The sequence below is a fragment of the Triplophysa dalaica genome, chromosome 23 (assembly GCF_015846415.1).
Source record: "Triplophysa dalaica isolate WHDGS20190420 chromosome 23, ASM1584641v1, whole genome shotgun sequence".
NCBI lineage: Eukaryota > Metazoa > Chordata > Actinopteri > Cypriniformes > Nemacheilidae > Triplophysa > Triplophysa dalaica.
In genome coordinates, this window is record NC_079564.1 from 16,454,254 (window position 1) to 16,480,820 (window position 26,567).

At 41.2% G+C, this 26,567-nt stretch overlaps 1 protein-coding gene and 1 long non-coding RNA gene across 3 annotated transcripts in view; both read left to right on the forward strand.

The window, feature by feature from the left end:
• The first annotated feature begins 5,989 nt into the window (after nucleotides 1-5,989).
• LOC130413551 (uncharacterized) lies at nucleotides 5,990-7,279 on the forward strand. The gene is made up of 2 exons (XR_008905507.1): nucleotides 5,990-6,616; nucleotides 7,085-7,279. It is a non-coding gene; the product is annotated as an uncharacterized LOC130413551 (long non-coding RNA).
• Nucleotides 7,280-23,499: 16,220 nt separating this feature from the next.
• The window catches only part of LOC130412937 (ADP-ribosyl cyclase/cyclic ADP-ribose hydrolase 1-like), a 45,500-nt gene continuing 42,432 nt past the window's right edge, over nucleotides 23,500-26,567 (forward strand). For both annotated transcript variants that reach the window (XM_056737751.1, XM_056737752.1), the window contains exon 1: nucleotides 23,500-24,450. In XM_056737751.1, the coding sequence (XP_056593729.1) occupies nucleotides 24,248-24,450 (203 nt within the window). In that variant the 5' untranslated portion in view covers nucleotides 23,500-24,247. The remainder of the gene's footprint in view (nucleotides 24,451-26,567) is intronic.

Genomic DNA, 26,567 nt, shown 5'->3' on the forward strand with positions numbered 1-26,567 from the left:
GCGTGCTCCCGCGACGCCCTTATCAACCGTCTCCGAGAGCCCGTTCTTCATCCGCGCCACACTCCACGCAGAGGCCGGCCAAACAGCACGCTGCTTCCGCTCCGGCTTCTCGAGGTCGTGAGCCGGATGCTTGGCCTAAACAATGGTCGGGCCCACCTAAGAAGAGGTACGGGCCGGAGAGAGGACGCCACGCCACGACGGCGGAGCGTCATCTTCTGCCAAGCCGTCGTCCTGACGGACCTATAAAGAGGAGGGGAGAGTTCGTGAGCGTCCCGGCGGCCCCCAAACGCCGCTGTTTGCATCAGTCTTCTCCCGCGGTTGCGGGCGAACATTGCAATGTTGTAAATGTTTGTGTAAATGCAATAAAAACACATACCTGTTCACAAAAGGAGCTCTTTCCCCCTCACCCAGCCAATACTGCGTTCCTTGCCCTGCCACGGTGCAGCACGAAGCCGCAGTTAATCCCGGCCATAACCAGCCTTCCCTCGTCCACGGTCTTTCCCGTGGGCGAGAGACGGCTGGAGTCTCACGCACGAGCCATTTCCACGGACGCGTGGAAAGCCATTCTGGGCATTTCTCATTGGCTAGTAAATGTGGTAGAACACGGGTACACCCTGCAGTTCAGACGCAGACCTCCCCGCTTCAGCGGTGTGGTTCCATCGCTTACGTCAGCGCAAAATGCGCCTGTGTTGAGACAGGAAATTTGCAGCCTACTCACGAAAGGAGCGATCGAGCGCGTCCCTCCGAACGAGCGAGAAAGCGGTTTTAGAGCCGGTATTTTGTAGTCCCCAAGAGAGATGGTGGTCTGCGTCCGATTCTGGACTTGAGACCCGTCAACCGAGCCCTTAACAAGCGAGCGTTCAGAATGACAACTCTAAAACAGATCCTGGCACAAGTGCGTCCCGGGGACTGGTTTGCATCCGTGGATCTGAAGGATGCGTATTTTCATGTTCAGATAGACAAGCGTCACCGAAAGTTCCTGCGATTCGCTTTCGCGGGTTCAGCATACCAATTTGCTGTACTCCCGTTCGGACTGGCATTAGCTCCGCGCACATTCTCGAAGTGCGTGGACGCGCCGCTTTCCCCTCTCAGAGCGAGCGGTATGCGCATTCTGAATTATCTGGACGATTGGTTGATTTTAGCCAATTCACGGGAGGCGCTATCCGGTCATACGCAGATGCTGCTTCGTCACTTGACATCCCTGGGGCTGCGCGTGAACATGCAGAAGAGCAAGCTCACTCCGAGTCAGTCAATAACGTATCTGGGGGTATGTTTCGACTCAGTGGAAATGCGCGCTCGCCTCTCTCTAGAGCGGACGGAGTCCATCTCTTCAGCTCTACATTTGCTCAGGCCGGGTCGGTCTGTTCCCCTGAGAGTGTTTCAGAGGCTTTTGGGTCTCATGGCGTCAGCCTCGGCGGTCTGCCACCTGGGTCTTCTGCACATGCGACCGCTACAGTTTTGGCTGAAGGCTCGGGTTCCATGGAAAGCATGGTCCTCGGATCGAGTGCGAGTCCCGGTTACACTCAGTTGCCTCAGTGCACTGAGCCCGTGGCGCGACCCGGGCATGTTCAGTCGGGGAGTTCCCTTGGGGCTGGTTACGAGACGCATAGTCGTTACGACGGATGCGTCATCCTCCGGATGGGACGCGGTGTGCGAGGGCATGCCGGCATCCGGCCTTTGGACACAGTCACTGAGAAAAGGGAAAATAAAAAACGTTTGGAGCTGAAGGCGGTGTCTCTAGCTCTCCATACTTTCCAGTCGAGGCTGGAGAAGAAACATGTCCTGATTCGCACCGACAACATGTCCGTGGTTTCGTACATAAATTGCCAGGGAGGACTCCACTCAGGAACTCTTTTCAAACAGGCTGCGAGTCTCCTACTGTGGGCAGATCGGCATCTACTCTCTGTCAGGGCAGCGCATATCCCCGGTCTTCTGAACTGCGGAGCGGACATGCTTTCGAGGGAAGGTCTTCCGCACGGGGAATGGAGGCTTCATCCCGACTCAGTGCGGTCACTTTGGGAGCGCTTTGGGAAGGCGGAAGTGGATCTATTCACGACGAGGGAGAACGCGCACTGCCCGCTGTATTTCTCGCTGACCCACTCCCCCATGGGGAGCGACGCTCTGACGGTGCGTTGGCCGGACGTTCGGCTTTACGCGTTTCCTCCGGAGAAGATCTTGCCCCTGGTGCTGTGCAAAATCAGAGAGGAGACGGCGACAGTGATCCTCGTCGCTCTGTTTTGGCCGAATCAACCGTGGTTTCCGGACCTGAGCGAATTGTTAACGGCACCGCCGTGGAGGATTCCCCTCAGGAGAGACCTGTTGTCCCAAGCGAACGGCACGATATTTCACCCCAGCCCGCAGCTGTGGAGCCTTCATGCCTGGCCTCTTCGGGGGTTTTAAAGCGTGTACTTGACACTATTTCGGAGTGTCGTGCGCCTTCCACCAGGCGTTTATACGCTCTCAAATGGGGGGTGTTTGTAACATGGTGCAGTAGTAACAATATCGACCCGATGTCCTGCCCAGTGTCGGATATTTTATGCTTCCTGCAGCACAGGCTGGACAACGGCGGACTCCCGTCAACACTGAAGGTTTATGTGGTTGCTATCGCCTCGTTTCGTTCCCCGGTTGATGGGCAATCGATTGGACGGCACATGCAGGTGGTCAGATTCCTAAGAGGAGCGAGGAGACTTTTTCCCACGCGATCCCCTTCGGTGCCGCCTTGGGACTTAGCGCTGGTGTTGAAGGCTCTCTCTTCTCCCCCATTTGAGCCTTTGGACACGGCTTCCATAAGAGAGCTCACTCTAAAAACTGTTCTCCTTCTTGCCCTTGCTTCGGCTAAGCGCATAGGGGATCTACAAGCGCTCTCAGTCGGCGCTGATTTCATTCGTTTTGGAACCGGCGACTGCAACGTCACTCTCCGGCCGAAATCGGGTTATGTACCAAAGTTTATGTCTACCCCATTTAGAGCACAGGTCATTTCTTTGCCCGCTTTGTTTTCCAACTCGCCAGACTTGCAGAATGGTAACGCTCAGAGAGCGGTCTGCCCGGTAAGGGTTTTACGGGCTTACATCGATCGCACGGCCGGCTTTCGGCAGTCTGAACAGCTCTTCGTCTGTTTTGGTGGGGGAACTAAAGGTCGGGCTGTATCAAAGCAGAGCCTCTCTTACTGGGTGGTGGACGATATTACCTTAGCGTATGAGAGTCAGGGACAGAACTGCCCCTTCGGTATCAGAGCTCATTCGACTAGGGCTATCGGCTATTCTCTCGTAGATTCTGAGGATTGTCGTCACTTGCACTGTATTTATACTGTCTGGATTCGTCAGTATTTGCATACTGTTGCATTCTTGCGACAATTGGCCAGTTTTTTTACAGGCGTTATCAAATAAGACTTCAGGAAAAGTGAAAAAGGGAAGGAGTTTCATATGCGGTGCTCCGCAATGTCTCGTTCCCGCTTCTCAGGGAACCGAGGTTACGAAAGTAACCGGAGACGTTTTCTGAAGTGAAGATACTCAAGACAAAGGCATCGCTATTTCTCTAAATCAAATGAACGTTACACAGAACAATCCCGTCGCATGTTTACAAGCCACACACACTGCTATCTAATAGTGAACGGACAAATGTGTCACAGTGACATTTTATCTACTTTTAAGTTGCTGCAAGTCCCTGGGGTTTACTTAAAAAATACCGTTACTTACAATATCTTTATTTGCAGCTTTGCCTCGTTCAGTGTTGATGATTTCCATTGAAAACTAAATAAATCCATTGCTCTATTGTCTCCTGTGAGTCTGTGAACATTGTTCTGTGCAGCCAACAACACAACAGTTCGTAAGCTTTGCTAATTTTGCCATGGTGTTGGAACTTCACACATGTGAAAACAAAATGGCGGCGGCGCAACGTGTGGACACTGTCGCTACCAGATCCGTCCCGGAAACATGATTTGTTCCGCGCATGCGCGAAAGTGCGTCTACTTCCGGTAATTCGCGTTTTTACGACAGTCGACTCGATGCGTTCTAATTTCGCCACTTCCTGTTATCGCAGATGTTTTACGACAGTCTGTTAGTGGCGATATTGGAAAGTACAAAAATGGTTGACAGCGCTATGGATTCGTTTGTGTTTTATGAACGACTTCAGAAATTTATCTGAAAAGGAGAGATCCCAGATAGCAGGGGACTCCGAGCCGGATCCGTTTTCAAACCGGCAAATCCGCGTTACAGTCGCATCCGTTTCACTGCATTAGTACAGATCCAGACTGAGTCCGGTTTCAGTGGGGAGAACGACAGTCGTTCAGCAGATGCGGCCCGTATGTGTGTAACCGAACGCGCGAAGTTTTCTGAAGTGAAGTGGCGGCAGCCCACAGCGGTAACGTTATTCCTCATAAACTTCACCCACCCAGCACTAGACGTCATTTGGACGTCTTTTTTGGGGCTAAATCAAGTCGGCCCGTCCTGGCCGTCTTTTAGCCCAAAAATCGACGTCGAAATTTGGTCTTTTTTTGGTCCGTCGAAATTTGGTCGAAATTAGCCCAAAAATCGACGTCGAAATGTAGTCTTTTTTTGGTCCGTCGAAATTGGGTCGAAATTAGCCCAAAAATCTACGTCGAAATTTGGTCTTTTTTTGGTCCGTCGAAATTTGTTCGAAATTAGCCCCAAAAATTGACGTATTTTACTAATATTGACATGAAAAGAAAATCACATTGCAGTAGTTTCTTGATAAAAACGTGTGTTGCGACTATTTCTTAAGATATAATTTAACTAGTTCAACAATGTGGCTAAAGCACTCAAATGTTTATATATTGAGCCGTGCTTATAACGGAAGCCGTAATACATTCAATATAAAATATCCATAAAAATAACGTTGTGACTGCTAATTCAATTTTATAAAGTGTTTTCCCCGCTTCTTCATGATGCACACACCTTTCAGACGATTCTTAAGGTTGGTCGATTTGTTGTTAATAGTTGCTCATAATGTTGCATTCGTGAGAGTTTCCCTTATTTATCACGCCACCGTTCTCTGCAATTTACAGCGTGCATTAGTTTTTTCCGGTTTTTGTTATACAAAATTACAGCTTTTACAGCGCCAAAAACAAGCATTAATGTTATGCCTGATCATCATTGTCAATCAATATTGACAAAGTTGACCAAAGCACAAAAATGATATTTTCTCATCCAAAAGCCATCTCCTGAATCTTTAGTTGCTGCACATTAATGGAACTTAACAATAAACTGGGTTCTATGTTTAGATGAAACTACAAAATAAGCTTCTTTGAGGCAAATTCAGAATGGTTAATCCAAAAATTATGATTCTGTCATAATTTACTAATTGTCCAAAACCTGTGTTAATGTCTTTGTTCTGCTGAACACAAGGGGAGAAATTTTGAATAAGGTTTGTGACATGGCCACGATTGCAGTGGATTTGAGAAAATGAAAACTTGATCTTAAACAATATTCATTTCAAATTTCATAAACAATGACTTCATTCTGCAACAAGTAAATTTTGATGCCATTGAAGAAAAAGATCATTGGGTGAGAAGGTTCTTCACTGCACATCTCATTGAAAAAAAGGTAAGATTTTTAATCTCATATTTAATAATTATAAATGTTTTCGTCATCTTAAGGAAATCAATTTTTATTTAAGGTCATATCTATAAAATGAACATAAGACAATTATACAGCCGGGCAAAGGACTCATTGAGTATTTACGATACCACAATATCAAGAAATGTATGTGATAAAAACTAAACATTATTTACTGAATGCTAAAAAAAAACATAATTTAAAATGTATTAATTAAATTTATATCTAGCCTAGTCAGATGATAAAAAGTACACTTACATTATGTACTTATAGTGCTCTCCTTTTGTACACTATTTTATACTTTTTAGTAATTATACAATTTGTATTAAATGTATTACTACTTAAGATAATCTTAAAAACATAAGTGTACTCAGCCAATCTAAAATGTCTAGGGCACAAACACAGGCTGGGCCGGCCCTGTTTTAAGACACCACGAATATGAAATGTGATCAAATTTTATTTAGTTAGCACTTAGTTACAGGTGGTAATTAAATACATTTTAAATATGCCTACATAAATAGTATGTTAAAAGCACATAAATCAATAAACAGGAAGTGTGAACTATAACTTCTCCCGGAGCAGGATAGCTCCGCTACATCAACTATGACTAGATAGAGCGGAACTATTACTATAGCAACGATTTCAACTTAAGAGTTTGTCTCTGAGGAGGCTTAAATACTAAAGGCTATTTTTTAGAATACAACTATAAATTTAGTGTGCGGAAAAGAGCAATTTAAGTATATTTTGAAAGTGTACTTTTTAGCAAAGAGCCACACACACCACTATAGTTAGCCTAGGCTTACGGAGCCGCACTGCAAATTTTTTCTAATCTATCTACTTTTTTGTCATAAGGTAGTATAACGCAAGTTATGTTTCCATAGATACACATTAAAAATGTCATATATAAAAATATATATTAGTACTTCTTGGCTGCTTGCTCGTGCCAACCCCGCGGAACCTGGAATATAAACTGGTCTGTGACCGTCACGCGCAGTGCACCCGACTCACTTCTGAGTGGACCACACTACAGCCGTTTTTCTGAGGTAAAAGCTTTTTACTTAGCCGTTTTATTTAAACTCAACCTAAAGCATAAGCTTACAACAAAAGAAAATTACATATTATGAAGAAAGTAATAATAATCATAGTAATAATCATCGAATAAGGACACAGACAGTGAGGGGAGTTGCTTTCACGCTTTCACACAACAGTTGATGGACCGTCTTTTCCGTTAAATGTATGCTACTGCATTAACTGCTCACACATGGTTTACTGTCTTTTATGTGCTGTTTACATCTGAACCGTATAATGTTAAAGGCCGCTGTCGTATAATGTAAAATACCTTTTTCGGGTCCAATGTTATTGTACGGAAGGCGACGTAAATCTATATTCCTAAACTGTGAATCGAGGCATTTCATTTAGGCTATATGCGAACTGAACCATCTTTACAACAAATTAATTATTCCTTTTGAGTAACAAACTGAGAACAAATGTGTTTTTCTTTGTCATTGCAGATGCAGTCAAAATGTGAAACAGCAAGGCCACCGATCACATCATAGTCAAAGCCATGGGAGACGACACGGCGCCTGGGCGATCTGGCGATACCGGGCACCGTGCAAACTAAAGTGTTCTTATTACATTTTGTTATTCAAATGTTTCGATCATTTGTATGTTATGTAACTGACAATAAATGTTTCGTAGTACTTTTAGTCAGTTGTCTTATTTTGAGATATATATTGAATACATATAAATGATTTTATGCTTAAAATTAAGTTAAATTCAAGTCTGGAAAAAGACAAAACATTTTATAGACGTCTTTCAACAACCCGAAAAAGACGTCTTCTCAAAGACCGGAAAAAGACGTCTTATCACGACGCGAAAAAGACGTCGTTTCACCTTTCACTTTTCAACCACATTTCGACGTTGTTTTCGACGACTTTTTGCTGGGTGGGCAGTAAGGTAAGTCACACAGCGTGTTGTCAAACTGTTCTATTAATGAATTAATTCTTCATTTATTACGTTGTATAACGTTACTGCTTAACTTAAAATTGTTGTGAGTTTTCCTGCGTTAGTCCGGTATAACTCGGGTGCTAACTCGTATGTTATCAGAGCATGCTAACATGAAGATGGCCCAGGTCTGTAAGAATATTATTGGAAAATTTGAACAACTTCTATCAAATTTCTCTGCTAAAGTTGAGATTCCCGCTTCCGACTTGTGTGTGTGGAGTTTGCACACTCCGTGCCTCGGGGGTTTCCTCCGGGTACTCCGGTTTCCTCTCCTGGTCCAAAGACATGCATGGTAGGTTGATTGGGATCTCTGGAAAAATTGTCCGTAGGGTGTGAGTGCGTGAGTGAATGAATGAGTGTGTGTGCCCTGCGATGGGTTGGCACTCCATCCAGGGTGTATCCTGCCTTGATGCCCGATGACTCCTGAGATAGGCGCAGGCTCCCCGTGACCCGAGGTAGTTCGGATAAGAGGTAGAAAATGGAATGTTGATCATTCAAAGTAACGTTAATGAAAATAGATTTATTTTCCGTGTTTTGATTGCAGCGTTGAGTATTATAACACGTGAGAGACAGTGCTTGAGCTAATGACCAATCAGAAGTTTAACAACAGAGTCCAGACAGATGTAAGCATGACTCGTTTCTTATAATGGGATAAAAAGTCTTTGAAATGAGCCAAAACAGATTCAACTTCTGCATTGTAAAGATGGCTTTTTTGATGTTGATAATATATTACTGTCTATACTACTTCATTATTCTTTTTGCTGAATTAATTGATTAAATATATGTATTTGACATAAAATACAGATGTCCATTTACATTTAATAAGGTTATTAACATATTGCCCTTATGAAAATAATACATGTTGCTGGAAATCACTTCCAATCGCAAATTTTTGTCCTTTCATAGAAAACTTAATTTTATTCCCAAATTACATTGTTATGTTTGATTTAGTTTCATTATTATTAAAATACAAACACACAAATGTCTGTTCTCCTGACCACTACTTAAAGTTAATTGAATAAATGACTTGAGAAATTGTCTAGGAACATTATATAACATGAATATCTGTCTTCACTTCAGGTTCCACAAGAGCGCCGGCAAAGGGTGAGTTTCTTTGATGTAGTTGTTTTATTGTTCTCTTTTTGTTAGGGCTAATTGTGGCTTGTAGGTTTCTAGAGAAATGGATATTCAAACATTTTCACACTTTTGAGTAGTATGCCTCTTATGTGTGTACCCTAAACACTAAAACAAATACATACATAATATATGGGTGTAATGTAACCATATAGTTTGTGCATTCACACGCCACCAACTTCGATTTGTGTCGTTTCTTTCTTTAATGTTGTTAGAAGGTGATATTTCTGGTTGTCTTCGTGACATTTATGAACATCACTGTAGTTTCATGTCATTTCATATAGACCTTGAATCAGTTTTCTATCATTTAAAATGTCAAATTCAAATAACACTAGTTCATAATAAGTTATGACAACTATGTATGGATGACATGAACTCCACTGAATTTACTGTTATGGTCTCTGTTGCTGGTTGTGTAATTGCAGGACCACTCTTCTGTACATGCCCCTCTTCATTACAAAAGATTTTCATTAAACATAGGCAATATGAATGTACTTGTATTAAATTATTAGTATTTTATCTAGCAAGTTTAGTCTCTAATCTAATAATGTTTTGCTTTCACACTTTGGTTTAGAACTAGAGGGATTTCTTCAAATTGGGTCTCTTATTTTTTATATTTGTGGCATTTGAGTGTGTAATAACTTTACCCAATATTTACAGGGGACACAATAGTGCTTTCTCTACTGTATATTAAACAATTTAAAGCCAAAAACAGTTTGTTTTGGTGATTGTCAAAAAAATATAAAATACTGTAAGGATTTTTTTCTCACAATTTTTTTTTAGAGACGAGGAATTACCTATACTGATTTCTGGAGTCAGACGGAGGGTTTGCATTGTACTTGGAAAACAACTACTTGAATTTTCAAAAGACCCAGAACCAACTTAAGCCAACAAAGTTTACACATTTTCCATCACCAATGAAGCAGCAATGATGGTTGACGTAAGCACTTTGAGTGATTTGGAGCTGAGGAGGCCAACACCTGTATTAACATCCATTCTTCAAACTAGTAAGTCCATCAGGGTCATAGTATTGACCGGGACAGTAGAGATGCCCAGACCTCTAGCTGCTGTTTTCTGTATAGGATTTTAGCTGCCAATCAGTTTTGGGCCTTGTTGATCAATCTTTGTTTCATAATTCTTTTAAATACACAGTACTGATTCAAATTTGCAAACGCTTATGTTTTATCACCTTTTATAGTAATAGTTAACTCATTAAAACCATGGAACTACACATTTGTAACTATCAATTATGTTGTGACTAAAAGCATCTAATATAAATCAACACTACCTTATATTTTAGCCTCTATGTGTGTATGTGTATATGTATATAAATACAGTTTTTGTTTTCTAAAGAAATTGATGTTGGTACAATTATATTTTTATCTGGAAAAGTTGTTTCAAACATTTTTAAGATATTTAAAATCATTTCAGTCATGTGTTTCCAAACTTTCGACTGGTACTGATTGTTCTGAGAACTGTTTTTCTTTTTGAGAAATATGTCCCCTATATTTTTTAAATGTTGCTGGAATCAAAATTAAATAAGTTTAAAATCCTATATACTGTAGAGTTGTTGTCAAAACTTTCAAACCCCCTGCAGAGAAAACGTTGGAAATTTATGAAAAGTAAGTTCGTTTTTGAATTATTACTGCCCTGTTATTTCACGTAACAGACATTTTCATAAAGTTTTTAACACATAATTATCTACATTTATAAAAGTAAGCCAGTTCAAGACTAAACATACCTGCACGACTGGTTCCTAATACTTTACAATGTTACCTGAACCATCAGTGAAATTTTTTATGTCTTGTAATAGTTGTTGATCAAACTGTTGTCTTAAGGATTTTTCTGAACACCTGTGGACAGTTTAATGGTGTCACTCCTGCTTTTTCAGCATCTTCTGCATTATTGACCCTTTTTCATCAGTGACTGAATGATGAGATTCATCTTTTTATTCTAAGGAGAATTGAGAGACTCATACACAACTGTTACAAAATATACAAACATTCCATGATACTCAAGAAGTCAACACTACATTCAAAAGTCGGGTGCATGTAAACCTTTAGGTAGGGTGACCAGTTTCAATTGTTTTATTTTGTTGAAATCATTTAAAATATATATATATATATATTTAGTAACGCCTTCCAAAAGCTATAAAATGTTTCGGAAGGACAAAATCCAATTGACAAAAAAAGTTTGACAAATTATCATTTTCAGAGATTTACACCCACCTAACTTTAAATATATTGTGTGGACTTCTTGAGCGTCAGGGAATGTTTGTATATTTTGTAATAGTTGTGTATTAGTCTCTTAATATTCCTGTGTGAAAAGATTAATCCAAACATCATACAATCATTAGTGGACAGAGATCAAATATGTAGAAGACACTGAAAAACAAAGGTTGTGGAGGATCTGGAGGATTTCTCAGAAGACCAGTGGACAATTGATTAGCTCAGATCAAACAACTCTTCAACAGCTATCACAAAAGGTGTCATTAATTAAGATGACATCAAACTGTATTAAGAATCAGGTGTATGTAAACGTTTAAACTGGCTTACTTTTATGAATGTAGTTATAATTCATTATAAAATACTTTTTGTAAACATTTGTTATCTGAAATAACCAGGCCCATTTTCTTCAATAGATTCAATCTTTAACAGTTTCCAGATTCTGCAAAGTAAATTTAAACTGGACCACACGGACAGTGTGTATGTATGTTTATATGGTATTTGAATAGTTTGCAAGTCCTTTCATTTGTTTTTAATTTACAGTTTGAACGGCAAGATTTGGGTAAATGGTACTTTAAATATTGTTTTATTAGAATGAAATATACTGACAATAGCATATCCTTGAAACATTGCTAAAACAGTTTCCAAATGTTCTCATGTAAGCTTAGTAAATAGTAAGACATGACTGTTTAAGTTATTTGTGCAGAAACTATCCAAATGAAAGACAAGATGGACAATACCACTGTTTTGTGTATTGTTTTGTGTATTAATGTAATTGTTTAAATATGCTAAATAAATGAAAGAAGGATCAACAGACAAAGCCCTTGAATAAATCAATTTACTGTATTGTGCAATTTTATTATGAATGTATGTTTACATTAAAGTAATGGATAACACTGAATTATGATGTGGTGTTTTACTGTGAATATTTTTAAGTACAATCATTTTCAATTCAATACAATTCATAAGTTCTGGGCCAGATGTGTAAAACGCACCTGGGCCGGTGTCTTTTAGCACAACGGGCCAATAGCGGCACAGGTCCGTTTTCCTCATCTGAACCAGCACTGGGCCAGCTCCAGACCAGCTCTGTTCCGCATCTGGACCAGATCTTTCCCGCATTTGGACCGAAATACTATAGAAAAACCAGAGCTGTTCCAGAGTTGGCCCAGTGCTGGCCCAGATGAGGAAAACGGACCTGTGCCGCTATTGGCCCGTTGTGCTAAAAGACACCGGCCCAGGTCCATTTTACACATCTGGCCCAGAACTTATGAAGGGTCTGAGCCAGATCTGGCCCAGATGATTTTTGCTATCTGGGATTCCTGACTGTCCTTCGGAGCGTCGTTAGGTTGAGTGAGTGGGTGGTTGTTTGGAATAACCAAACGTGTTAATAAATATAATAAATACATAAATAAATTTTTCTGTGTGTTTCTTAAATGCAGACATTTTTTTAAATATTAGAAAAGTTAGGTCAATGCCCTGTTCCTCAATCAGCAATTTAAGTAGCTGGGTGGGAGGTTGAGATTTAGTGAATGACTAAAGAAAATAAAGGAACAAATGTAAAAATAAATTGGATAAATTCTGAAAGTCCTGCTTGTCAAGGGTAACCATGTAAGGATTTCAATTATTTAATTAGGTTATCAATTTGTGCCACATATTAACCTTGACATATTTTGCCAAAAAAAGGTTTTAAGAGAATCACTAATAAACATTAATTTTAAGTTTTATAGTTTTTCTATAAATAAAGAAGTATTTGTATATAAAAATCAGTTTCTCACTCCTGACATATAATATTTTGTCATATTGTATTTTCTTGGAATGAAAAATATAATAAAAAGCAACATAAGGATTATTAGAGAAAAACTACTTTCCACTCTTTACAGGATTCTTTGTGTATCCCTCCGTACGTTTCACCAAACCATTATAATTTGTAATATGTTTAATGTCTTTTGATGTTAATCGCTCTTTTTTTTTACAGAGTTTATTTTAAAAAAATATTTCTGGTATGGACAAACAGCTTTTTTATAAAAACTGCCGTAAATTGTTTCGAACAGAAGTTGACGGAGTTTCACGCATGCGCGGAACAAATCGTGTTTGCCGTAAATTATTTCGTCCGGAAGTAGACGCACTTTTGCGCATGCGCGGAACAAATCGTGTTGCTGGGACGCATCGGGTAGCGACAGACACATTCAGACAAAGGGCGGAACTATTATAATAAGATCGACTACTTACGTCAGTAAGAGCGCGATTTCTGAAGCGCTCGTTTTCTCAAAGGCTTGCTGTGATAAGCTCACATAAAAAAGTTAATTTTTTCACGTTTTCTGAGTTGGCAGGTGCACAAGAGACCCGATTTTAGCATTTAAACATGGAAAAAGTCTGTTTTTCATGAAATGACCTCTTTTATGGTTATGAGGCCACCAACCAAAGATCTATTGGAAACATACCTGCAGTATATCTTTCAAATAAATGAAGTGCTTCTTGTTCCAGCTTTTTAACACTACACAAAGGTTGGAAAAACATACATTGAATAGAATATTTAGACTTGAATCGAAATAGAGAAGGCGTCTGGGCCAGTGTCGTTTACATATTCCAGAATGGTCTGTTAAATAGCCTGATACAAAATAAGTCATCTTTTGTATTTTCATAACTCATAACGCATTTTCAATGTTATCAAAAAGGAAGACAATTGAAAACTGTTTGTTTTGTCTTTTAATCGTGATTTCATTGGTCATACAAAATGTTACAGAGGGAACATGTATCTCCTTAAAAAAGAGATGCATGAAAGAATTTTGGCAGTCCAAAGTTGACAAACATTTTAACACCGTTCATATACAGTTGTGTTCAAAATTATTCAATCCCCAATGCTGTAAATGGTTTTAGGGAATTTAGTGTACATTTGTAATTGAATTCAGAATGAAATCCTACAAGGACTTCTTAAAGAACCATATGCAACTAAAATGACATCAATTAGTTTTGTAATACAGTAGTAAATGTTTCTTCTGTGAATTCTTCATTGACATAATTATTCAACCCCTTAAAGACTACCACTCTGAAGAACAGAGGTTCAATGAAGTGTTTTCAATCAGGTATTGAAAACACCTGTGGATATCAGGGAGCAGCAATAAAGCCTAATAAGCACCAATTAGGCAGCTTTAAAATGACTGTGATACTCAGCTCCTTCTAGACATTTACTGGTGTGGTTGCAAACATGGTGAGGTCAAGAGAATGGTCCAGGAAGACAAGAGAACAGGTGATTACTCTTCACAGGAAGGGCAATGGCTATAAGAAGATTGCAAAGATGTTAAACATACCAAGAGACACCATAGGAAGCATCATTCGCAAATTCAAGGCAAAGGGCACTGTTGAAACGCTACCTGGTCGTGGCAGAAAGAAGATGCTGACTTCGACTCCTGTGCGCTACCTGAAGCGTAGAGTGGAGAAAAGTCCCCGTGTGACTGCTGAGGAACTGAGAAAAGATTTGTCAGATGTGGGTACTGAAGTTTCTGCTCAGACAATACGGCGCACCCTGCGTAATGAAGGCCTCCATGCCAGAACTCCCACGCGCACCCCCTTGCTGTCCCCAAAGAATAAGAAGAGTCGACTGCAGTATGCCAAAAGTCATGTGGACAAACCACAGAAGTTTTGGGATAGTGTTCTGTGGACTGATGAAACAAAATTAGAACTGTTTGGGCCCATGGATCAACGCTATGTTTGAACAAGGCCTATGAAGAAAAGAACACCTTGCCTACTGTGAAGCATGGCGGGGGGTCAATCATGCTTTGGGGCTGTTTTGCTTCTGCAGGTACTGGGAAGCTTCAGCGTGTGCAAGGTACCATGAATTCTCTTCAGTACCAGGAGATATTGGATGACAATGTGATGCAGTCCGTCACAAACCTGAGGCTTGGAAGATGTTGGACCTTTCAACAGGACAATGATCCCAAGCATACCTCCAAGTCCACTAGAGCATGGTTGCAGATTAAAGGCTGGAACATTTTGAAGTGGCCATCGCCAGACTTAAATGCGATTGAGAACCTCTGGTGGGACTTAAAGAAAGCAGTTGCAGTGCGCAAGCCTAAGAATGTGACTGAACTGGAGGCTTTTGCCCATGATGAATGGGCGAAGATACCCGTAGATAGCTGCAAGACACTTGTGTCAAGCTATGCTTCACGTTTAAAAGCGGTTATAACTGTAAAAGGATGTTGTACTAAGTACTAAGATTGAATGTCACTTGGGGGTTGAATAAAACTGATAATGATGTGAGCTCAGAAAAGACATTTGTGGTTATTTCATTATAAATGTTATGTTATATTTGTCTGACCTACACGTGCCTCTTTGATTTAATTGTAAGCAGGATGACTGAATGATCATAATCAATGTCAAACCGACCAAAACAATCAATTTCAGTGGGGGTTGAATAATTTTGAGGCAGAGGAGTGAGGCTTACATACTTGCTCAGCACTTCACTGGCTTGACTTTGTTACATATGGAGAAAAGCAAGGGTCCTAAAACCGATCCCTGAGGTCTTGATCTGGCGGCTCTTTCTTTACATTCACCCCTCTAAACCTCACTCCCAATCCGGGTCACGGCACCAATGTGATGGAACGAACCACACCTGCTCCAGGCGGGCTTCGCATGGGAGTCGGGCGCTCTAGCGAGGAGACTAAAGACCGCAGTCTCTAGTGTCTGTCGCTAGAGAGTCCTTGAGGCAGAGGAGTGAGGTTTACATACTTGCTCAGCACTTCACTGGCTTGACTTTGTTACATATGGAGAAAAGCAAGGGTCCTAAAACCGATCCCTGAGGTCTTGATCTGGCGGCTCTTTCTTTACCTGAGCTCTTGTAAGTGCAGCAACGAATGATTTCTTCTGCATCTTACCAATGCTCTCTCGGGCAATTGCCAACACATCCTTTGCAGACTTGATTGGCCACTCATCAGCTGGTAGACACAGGAACTTTGGCCCCTGCTGCCACGCTGACTCTTTTTCCAAGTCTTTCGGACCAGCCCCTCGAGTGATGATGTCAGCAATGTTCAGAGGTCCAGGGATCCACCTGCAGTCTTCAAGTCCTGTGCTGCCTTGGATCTCTCCAATTCTGTTGGCAAAGAAAGTCTGGAAACCATAACTCTTGCACTGGATTGCAGCAAGCACTGTTTGACTGTCAACAAAGTGGTACAACTGCTTGACTTGGATGCGGCCATGTTTCTCAAAGTACTTCTTTAAGCGGGTAGCGAAGACTACTCCACAAAGCTCCGCCTTCACTGCTTCCCCCTTGTGGTCTTAGGCATGTTCACTGCCATCAGAGAAGGTGATTGCATCAGGTATGGTAGAAGTACCCTTAGGGGTCAAGGCCCTAGGAAACTTGACCTTTCTTAGCTGAACGTATTCCTCAAAGAGGCTGATGGCATATTCTCTGAGCTTGTCTGACAGCGCAAGATCCATTGTGTCTTTGGTGGTGCTACCTTTAGGTTTGGCCTCTTGGAATGCTCTTTGAACCAAGATGGCCCCTTTCTGCTTTGCAGGCGTCATCAGACCAATTGGGTCATACAGCCCAGAAACTTGACTGAGCAACTCCCGTCGTGTCAGTGGGTCTGGTGTCTGGTCTCTCAGAACAAGATTTTTTCCAAGTCTCATTTTTCTCTTTCTTTTTGAGAAGTTTATCTCAACCACGATGTGAAGCTTGTCATCCTCCAATGTGTAGCCAAGGCCAAGAGCTTTATTGTCCTCGTCTTTGAGCTGGTTTGGCAGGACCACCATCTTTGTAGTTGTCTCCTGTTGCTGTCTTCCAGCCGACTCCTCCCTCCTTTGGCCAGAGAAAACCCATGGCTTCAACTCGAAACTCCTTTCTTTCAGAATCTGCTCCACATTTTCTGTAATGATTTTGAGCTTGTCCAATTTGTCATGGGAGGTCAGGAGGTCATCGACATAGCTTTCTTCTTGCACTACTCGGCACTCTTCCTCAAGATGGCTAAACCGTGGAAGATTAGCTGTCTCTCTCATGGCGAGTTGAGCAATACAGCCCGCAGGTTTGTCTCGAATGTTGACTCTTGTTACTACGTATTCGCCCAGGTCCTCTTCTTCTGAGTCACGCCATAGAAACCTATGCAAATGTGCTTCTCAGTCTTCAAGCCATACTGAATTGTACATTTTCTTAATGTCTCCCAAAGCAGCAAAGGCTCCCCTCCGGAACCTCAGAAGTACAGCACGGATTGGATACAGGAATATGGGCCTTTTAGCAGGAGATCATTAAGACTCATACTTCTGACTGCTGTTCCAGACAAGTCTTACAGGAGTCGTAACCGAGTGTGGATTGGGTGCGATGAGATGGCTGATGTACCAAACTGGTCCGGTCCACGAATGTAAGGCGTCCTTAGAAATCTTCATTGCGGCCCGGCGGTTAACTATATCGTGAACTCGAGCAACGTTGGCAGCCTTCCATTCTGGTTCCTTCGCCAGCTGCCTCTCTGTCCTTAGGAAGGTGGCCTCGACTGCATTCCTGTTGCTTGGCAACACAGCTGGATCTTCCACCCAGGGGTAATTGGCATGCCAGTGTGGGCTCTCACTGAAGACTTTCATTCCTCCTACACCATGGACCACGAGTGTGATTCCTTCACTTCTTAGATTGAGTCGACCTGCTGCCTCGTGGGTGATGTAATTGGTGTCTGAAGCTAGGTCAATCCAAGGTACCAATCATTTGTCCAGCATTGGCCTTAACCTCCAGTAGCATCATGATGACAGGCCACTCTACTAAGTCACCTCCTTTCAGAAGACTTCAGTGACTCTTTGCAGCATGGCAGGTTCTGGACACTCTGTTGCACAATACATCTTGGCATTGCTGGGCTAACTCAGGCGAAGTTTGCTGAAGAATTCTTCTTGCACCTCAGTGTAGTTCCTTGTGGTTCCACCTCCCACCATGCTGCCTTTGCTTTTCCTCCAGGTTGTGCTGCCTCTGAATGCTTCAGCACTGGGACATAGGTAGAAGTGGTGTTCTGCGGCCCGCCTACCTTCACATTCAGGATTTCTACACAAGAAGGACGTTTTACAGTGGTCCTTATCATCATGAACCTCCAAACATTTCCCGCAGGCTCCCAGTTTCCTTACTGCATCCTTCTTTTCTGTGAGTCTGAGCGTGCGCAACTTTTTGAAGAAGTAGTGTTTTCTCTCATGCTTGATGTTGCCACAAACGACACATCCGTAAAGATGGCTGCTTGACTGGTTTAAGGCCCTGGTTCTGGCTTGCCTTTGCTCAGGCCGAATTTCATTTCTTGGTGGGTCTTCATCCCTCAATTGGTCCAGCTGCTCATAGATGCTTTCATGACTCTTAAGGAAAGCTAGAAGACCATCAAAGTGCTTGTCTGGATCAGCACTGCCGTTTTCAGATACATAAAGAAGCCACTCTTTCTTCAGTACATCAGGGAGTTTGCTTTCAATGGACTTGTCAAAGCACCAGTGTTTTCCAAGGTCACTTAGGTCTTCAAGAGCTTTATCAACAGCTTGAATGAGCTCAACAATTTCCTTTGGCTGGTAGCTTTTGACAGCTTGAAGCTTCTGCAGTTCCTCGACTATTTCAATGGCGATCACAGTTTGGCATCCGAACCAATTCTCCAGCACACGAAAGATGTCGTCTGCTGTTTTAAATAATTTCAATAAATTGTGCTTTTCTTGACATTAACTTGGGAATAGCCTGGTCAAGCTGTCATATGCGCCACTGGAAGTCTTTCTGCTCAGCAGGAGGGTCCCAACACTTCCACTGCTTGTGTAGCTCTTTTGCCTTTTCAACCAGTCTTTCCAGGTAGTCGAACATGAAGTCGAAAGCCTCTTTGCCTCTGCTGAGCTTGAAGGACGCCAGACACTCTACAATTGTGTTCAGAATTATTCAACCCCCACTGAAATTGATTGTTTTGGTCGGTTTGACATTGATTATGATCATTCAGTCATCCTGCTTACAATTAAATCAAAGAGGCACGTGTAGGTCAGACAAATATAACATAACATTTATAATGAAATAACCACAAATGTCTTTTCTGAGCTCACATCATTATCAGTTTTATTCAACCCCCAAGTGACATTCAATCTTAGTACTTAGTACAACATCCTTTTACAGTTATAACAGCTTTTAAACGTGAAGCATAGCTTGACACAAGTGTCTTGCAGCGATCTACGGGTATCTTCGCCCATTCATCATGGGCAAAAGCCTCCAGTTCAGTCACATTCTTAGGCTTGCGCACTGCAACTGCTTTCTTTAAGTCCCACCAGAGGTTCTCAATCGGATTTAAGTCTGGTGACTGCCATGGCCACTTCAAAAATTCCAGCCTTTAATCTCCAACCATGCTCTAGTGGACTTGGAGGTATGCTTGGGATCATTGTCCCGTTGAAAGGTCCAACGTCTTCCAAGCCTCAGGTTTGTGACGGACTGCATCAAATCCAATATCTCCTGGTACTGAAGAGAATTCATGGTACCTGGCACACGCTGAAGCTTCCCAGTCCCTGCAGAAGCAAAACAGCCCCAAAGCATGATTGACCCCCCGCCATGCTTCACAGTAGGCAAGGTGTTCTTTTCTTCATAGGCCTCCTCCAAACATAGCTTTGATCCATGGGCCCAAACAGTTCTAATTTTGTTTCATAAGTCCACAGAACACTATCCCAAAACTTCTGTGGTTTGTCCACATGACTTTTGGCATACTGCAGTCGACACTTCTTATTCTTTGGGGACAGCAAGGGGGTGCGCCTGGGAGTTCTGGCATGGAGGCCTTCATTACGCAGGGTGCGCCGTATTGTCTGAGCAGAAACTTCAGTACCCACATCTGACAAATCTTTTCTCAGTTCCTCAGCAGTCACACGGGGACTTTTCTCCACTCTACGCTTCAGGTAGCGCACAGCAGTCAAAGTCAGCATCTTCTTTCTGCCACGACCAGGCAATCAGGTTTTCAATCAATACCTGATTGAAAACACTTCATTGAACCTCTGTTCTTCAGAGTGGTAGTCTTTAAGGGGTTGAATAATTATGTCAATGAAGAATTCACAAAAGAAACATTTACTACTGTATTACAAAACTAATTGATGTCATTTTAGTTGCATATGGTTCTTTATTAAGAAGTCCTTGTAGGATTTCATTCTGAATACAATTACAAATGTACACTAAATTCCCTAAAACCATTTACAGCATTGGGGGTTGAATAATTTTGAACACAACTGTACGTTACCCTCTGCAGCTTTTACCGCCATAGTCAGTTCCTCTTCTCCAAAGTTAGCCCAGAGTGCCTTTTGGACAAGGTTTTCCACATCTTTCAGTTTTGTTTCACACTCACTTGCCGTTTTTTCAACATCAGCATTTTGTTGCTCACTCAGCACAGGAACTGTAGCACCTTTATACAACTCCACTTCTACAATACACTGGGCCTCCACATCATCATTTGCCTCCATGACTCTGTTGGCCTGAATTGTAAGCCTTTTGAAACTGTCTCTAAGCTCCTCTTCAGGCAATATTGCATGCATCCTCACAACCTTGTTGGCCAGCCGGGAGAATTGACGCTTCGCCGTTGTTCTGTTGGCTTTAAGCTGCTCTAGTGATTTTGAGTCAAGCATGGAGTAAGGTGACGTTCAGTATTTCACCAGGCTTCTGGGTTTCCAGGCCTGGCCGGTCGCGTCACGCACCGGTTTTTCAAGGTCAAGTTTCAAGGTCATAACTCCCCACTTGATAAGGCAGCTAATCTCAGGACGACTTTACAGGATTCCACTCATCACACTTTTTCTTTCTTTCTTTTTCTTTCCTTTATTAAGAAGATTGATGCAATGTGAATAGCCAGGTGAAAAAACCTTTAAACACAAACAAAATACCATTTTAAAAAATGAAACAAAATAAATACATTCAATGAAACAAATTAAGTTCTCAATACCCAGAAATAAGCCTTGTTAATAGGTAGCAAATAATCTCACAATCTCTTAATTTAAATGCAGAAAACACCTGCAATATTCTCTCAGTATGGAATTTGACTTGACCTCATGATTTTAACTATGCAATAAATTAACAGCTTTTAAGATACATCTAAGTACATAACATTTGAATTGCAATCAGCTCACATGATTTTAAAAGGGATTAGTTTTAACTGCATTTAACTACCATGAAATAATTTTTAGATATATTTATCCAACATGGTTTTAGCCATTAACTTGTATAGCTCACAATCAAATCATTTAAATGACTTACAAACAATGGACTACAACAATGCAACAACAAGGCCCAGTTACATACAAGAATAGCAAAGAGCTCACCGGCTGCGTCTTCCTTGAAAGCTTTGTTTTGCACAAACAGTCTTGGTGTTTCAGTCTAAACTGACAGGGGCCCGTTTCAGAAAGCAGGGTAAGAGCAAACTCGGAGTTAGTCAACCCCAGAAAACGGAATACTCAGGGATTTTGGTTTAAGAACGCGAGGTATGTCAAACCCGCGACCGCGGGGTAATCAAGCCCATTTCAGAAATTGAGGTATCTTATACTCACTGAGTAACCAGAGTAACATACTCCGTGAACCTATCCTGGTCGGGAGTAGGTTTTATTCCGCAAAACCCAGGGTTTGTTACAATCTCCACCCCTTTTCGAAGCGCGAGCGGTGTTGAAATTGCATACGCCATTTGTTTATTGATTCGTGTTCCTAATTGCGTTCTATTTAGTCACACAGACTTTAAAATGGCATGTCCGTTTATTCAGGAACCCGTAGTTGAGGAAGCTGCATTAATTCGCAGAGAGTTACATTTATGTCGGTAGAGAATTGTGATGCATGGTTTGGACGTTTTATCTAAACTTTTAAGGCCAGTTTAAATAGTATATTTAACATTTCCCAATCAGGCATCCTACTAGAAAGAGCATTTTATTTCTTTAAACTTTCCTGAATGAATGATGTTATTGTATTTCATATTCAGCTGCTGCCTAGATCTTTTTATTGCAGAAGGATTGCACCTACATGAGAGCGAGAGAGAGAGCGAGAGAGAGAGAGTTAAATATAATTCCCATTTTCACAGATTCAACTAAATAAATATAAAAGTGATTGACATATAAACTTGCGCATTAACACGTGAAGCAATTTTCTCCCACGCCAACTCTCTTTCTTTTGCTTTATGCGGCTGTGTTGCTCTTTTTTTCTAAATAGGTGCTCATATTCACCATACGCTTGTAACAGGAAAATCCAATTCGATTGGTGAGAAATAAACAGAGCGCTTTTTGTCACGTGCCGTTGGCATGGTGAATCGTGCACTCAATTGAAGATGCTTTTTATAGCCATGGTGCATGCGCGTAACCTAGGGTGAACTTTCTCAGAGTGGAATGAACTAACTCAAATCAGCTGGTCTGAAACTGAAAACTCAGAGTAGCGATTTTCTGAGTAAATCAACTCAGAGTTCAGATTTAAACTCGGTGTTGGTTGAAAATCCTTATTGAAACGGGCCCCAGATCTCATTGACCTCTCATGCAGCTTGCTCCCACTGCTGCTCGTTAGAGATTGTGTGTGTGTGTGTGTGTGTATGTGCGTGTGTGCGTGCGTGCGTGCTTGCGTGTGACTACAACCCCAAATTGATTAGTAAATCACCTTCACCTGGTGCAATCATCCTGGTGTATCCAGGCTGGAGGGGCGTGGCCCACAGTTCAGATTAATAATTGCATTTTCATTTTACATACTGCATTGCCATTTTGCATATTGCATTTCAAATTGAATATAGCAACCAATATGCTTCCATACGTGAATCAATCGTCGATGAAATGCGTTGCACAAACTTGACAAAATTCGAGTGTACTTTTCTGGAAGTGTTGTAAATAAAATTAAATCATTAGTTTTTAGTTGTCTTATCTTTAGGCAGGGCAAACAAAGAGTCTATCTTTTCTCAACGAACCACGCAGCGTCTCCGCAACATGGCTGCAGTAATTTTACGTGTGTAATACATGCATGGGCAAATCATAACATACCAAAGACACAGAAAAACACATTCGCGCCAAATGACCCTTTAATTCTAACGTGAAGGGTGTTTGGGAACTATTGGTCGCTCCATGAGATACTTCCGCATTCTGCACTCTTTTTTCTGTCATAACTCTGTTTTCAACAGCTCTGGGTAAAACGTGACGTCATTTATTTATTTTGCAGTTTAAAACTTTATTCAACCCCTTACGAAAATGAACTGTGTTTTTTTGTTGGAAGTGTAGTATCCATGGGTTTGTATTGATTAAATTGGGGTTTACAACATTTTTTAAAACAATGGTTATTTTGTTTTAAAATAAAGACTACCATAGTTTTTCTATTTGTAATCAATACACCGAAAACATGGTTGGCTACACTTTTACTACACAAAACATGGTTTATTTTCGTAATGGTAGGATTAAAAATCATCAACCTGTGTTGTTAATGACAAACAATAACACACTGAAATAGCACAGTTATGTAATTAAATATTTTGTAAACCAGCGTTATTAATAAAGAAAATTTAAGCAAGATATACACTGATCGCCATCGCCATTTTATGAAATGTGACACTCAAAATAAGGGCTTGTCAAGCTAAAACGCTCTTTGCACATGTCTTTAAACTTTGTACTGTAGGCTTTATGTTGTGTTCAGACCAAACGCGAATGACGCGAATAAATCGCGCTATTCGCGCGTAGTTGGACGCTTGAACATTTTAGTTTACTCGCTTCATTCGCGCGTCAAATTCTCTTCATTGCAGACGCGAATTCGCGTCATGGGAGGGGGTTCTGCCAGCCGGATCCAGTCCCATATATATATATTGCTTAAATTGTGTAAAGATCGTTTTTGACAACTTGCCAGATTGTCCGACCTCCTCACTCACTTTCTTCCAAGCAAGATCTTTTTTATTTCTGTTTCGATAAAAGTAAGATGTATACAGCTCCAGATATCCACATACAGCAACGATGATTTTGTCCTCCATTGTTGTTTGGGATTTCTGCCTCCCCTCGCAACATCATAGTCACCTGACTGACAGAGCAAGCTCCTGATTGGTTAACGCGGCGCGAATTTTCGCCAAAGTTCAGATTTTTCAACTCTCGCGAATCACGCTAAACGCTCAGTTCGCGCGATTCGCGTCATTCGCGTCGTTCGCGCAATTCGCGCCATTCGCGCAATTCGCGCCATTCGCGCCGCCTCATTCGCGCGATTCGCGCCGCAAGTAGGTCTATCGCGTCTTTGCATTGACTTAACATGTAAATCACTCGCGCTTGACGCGCCATTCGCGTTTGGTCTGAACACAACATTACCCTTGGCGACTTTTAAATGACGTCAGTTGCGCTCAACAGAAGCTAATGTTAGTGCAGAAGCCCTGGTAAAACATGGAATACGAGGCAGGTGTAAATACTGCACATGGAAAATCGAAAAGGAATCTTTATGTGATAGCCGGTACAGTTACGATTCTCGCGTTTGCGATTATTTTTGTGGTTGTCTTAATTTGTACTATTAAAACAGAACATGACCTGAAGGAAACTGTTATGAGCAGATGCCAGAGCTATGTGGACCCCTACACATCCGCCTCGAGGTGAGCAATTTATCCATATTTATCAAGTAGCCTACAAACCTAATATTATACAGCCATTTCTGTACTCTATTCTGTTAAACACAACAAAGCACGTTTACATTTAGGAACTCAAAGGTATTGAAATATGTACGGCTGCGGTTCAGAATACTTTATAAAGTTTTGTGTCTTAAGTCAAAACAGTGACAAGTCTGCCGATGTAAAGCTGGTTCGATGTTTGACATTTGTCAGAGATTTAGCCTCGGAAAAAATCAATTGTTCTTTAACTATTTAGCACAATGACAAGAGACGTGCTGTGTTCGAATAGTTTTCAAATGTACGAGAGAACACAGTGCTTTTTTATTTTATTCTGTCTAAAGGTATTATAACTAAAAGACCTTGAGGTCCGGTAAACGAACCCTCCTTACCAGCCGAGGTCGGGAAGATTAAAGGTATACTTCACCCAAAAATGAAAATTCTGTCATCATTTACTCACTTTCGAAGTGTTCCAAATGTGTATAAATGTCTTTGTTCTGGAAAACAAAGGGAAATTTATTTATAATAATGCTTCTAATCAAATATCAACACCCACTGACACCCATCGTGTTTTTTTGTGTGTTCTGTTGAACACAAAAGACATTTTAAAGAATGTAGGACAGCATACAGTTCTGTGGCATTTTTGACTACCATTATTTTTTTTCCTATTATGGGAGTCAATGGGTGTTGAGTTTGGTTTGGTTATAAGCATTATTCCAAATATATTTCTCCATGTTGGTCAGAACCATGGGTGTTAATCTCATTTAACAGTAAGGGGGGGGGACAATGAACATAAAATTCCTCAAGAGCAATTTTTTGAATGGGACACAAATAATACAGTCAAAATTTTACTCACTACGACACAAAGCAACACTATGTGTTATGGTTCATAGGTTTATCATCCAGACTTGCAGTCATATTATGAATTGAACTGTCACATACTGTTATACAAGTGAAAACCTAATAAAGCTGTTTCCATTTCCATTTCTTTTTTGTACATGTTGTCAAGACATGAAATAAGTATAACAACACGATACCCATGATACTACAAATTATCAATGAGCCTCTTATTTTGCCTTCAGAATCGGGTCGGGTATGACGCTTAATAATAATCTACTGGTCATCATTACTTTGTTTCCACATTCTCAATACACGCTGTTCTGTTGTAAATAAACACACACTATGTCGCTGCCACCAACGTTTACGTTCTCTGTGCTCTCTGTAGCTGTGTCCCAATTCGGGTGTTGCGAAGGCATTTAAGACCAATTGTGTCACAGCAGCACGACTGAAGGCTTGTAAGGCTTTCCGGATTCAAAGGTTGCTTCAAAAGCAGCCCCAAAATGTGACCTTATATCCGCTGGGTTTTAAGGATAGAATGAATGTATCCTTCACAGCTTTGGTTATCCTGACATTCATTGCGTGCCTGTTATGGCTTAAATTTTTTTAATAATCATTGAAAAACTTAAATAAAAGTATGTTATTCACAAAAACAGTTCATTTTTGTGATTTAATATTATATATGATGTTGTTCCTTAACATTATTGGTGCATTAATGTGTTTTAAATTAGAAAGGTTGCTTAATTGATTATACTGTTGGGCTGTTTTAATCTACATTAACGTGTAATATTCTCTAAAATAAAATAACATTTTGTTGGCTCTGTATTTGGTTAAAAAAGTCAGAAATATCTTTGCTGTGTCGCCACACAATTAGGAAATCTGTCTAATTTCAGTTCGGTTCTTGGACCTTTGAGGCTGTGTGCTTTAAAGACAAAGTCCTAGTTTTCAAGTTCCGGACCTTTAAGGCTGCAGCCGCTCAATTGGGACACAGCTTTTGTGTGTGCTTCTGCTAGCCTGCTACGACTCCTGATCCCGCCCCCGGGGTCCTATATGTCTAGCTATTAGCGGCCTCAAATGTGCCTGTAGTAGCGATAACCATTGTGATCAAATGCCATCGTCTATGGCTGAGCTGGTATTTTTGATGTGTTGGTGAACTGAAATAAATGGTCTGCATAACTGTCACACAAGGCATTAAATAGAAAACAATCAACTCTTTTTTTCAAAAACCAAACAATTTAAGGATCCTATGCCTGTTGACTTTTCCCAGA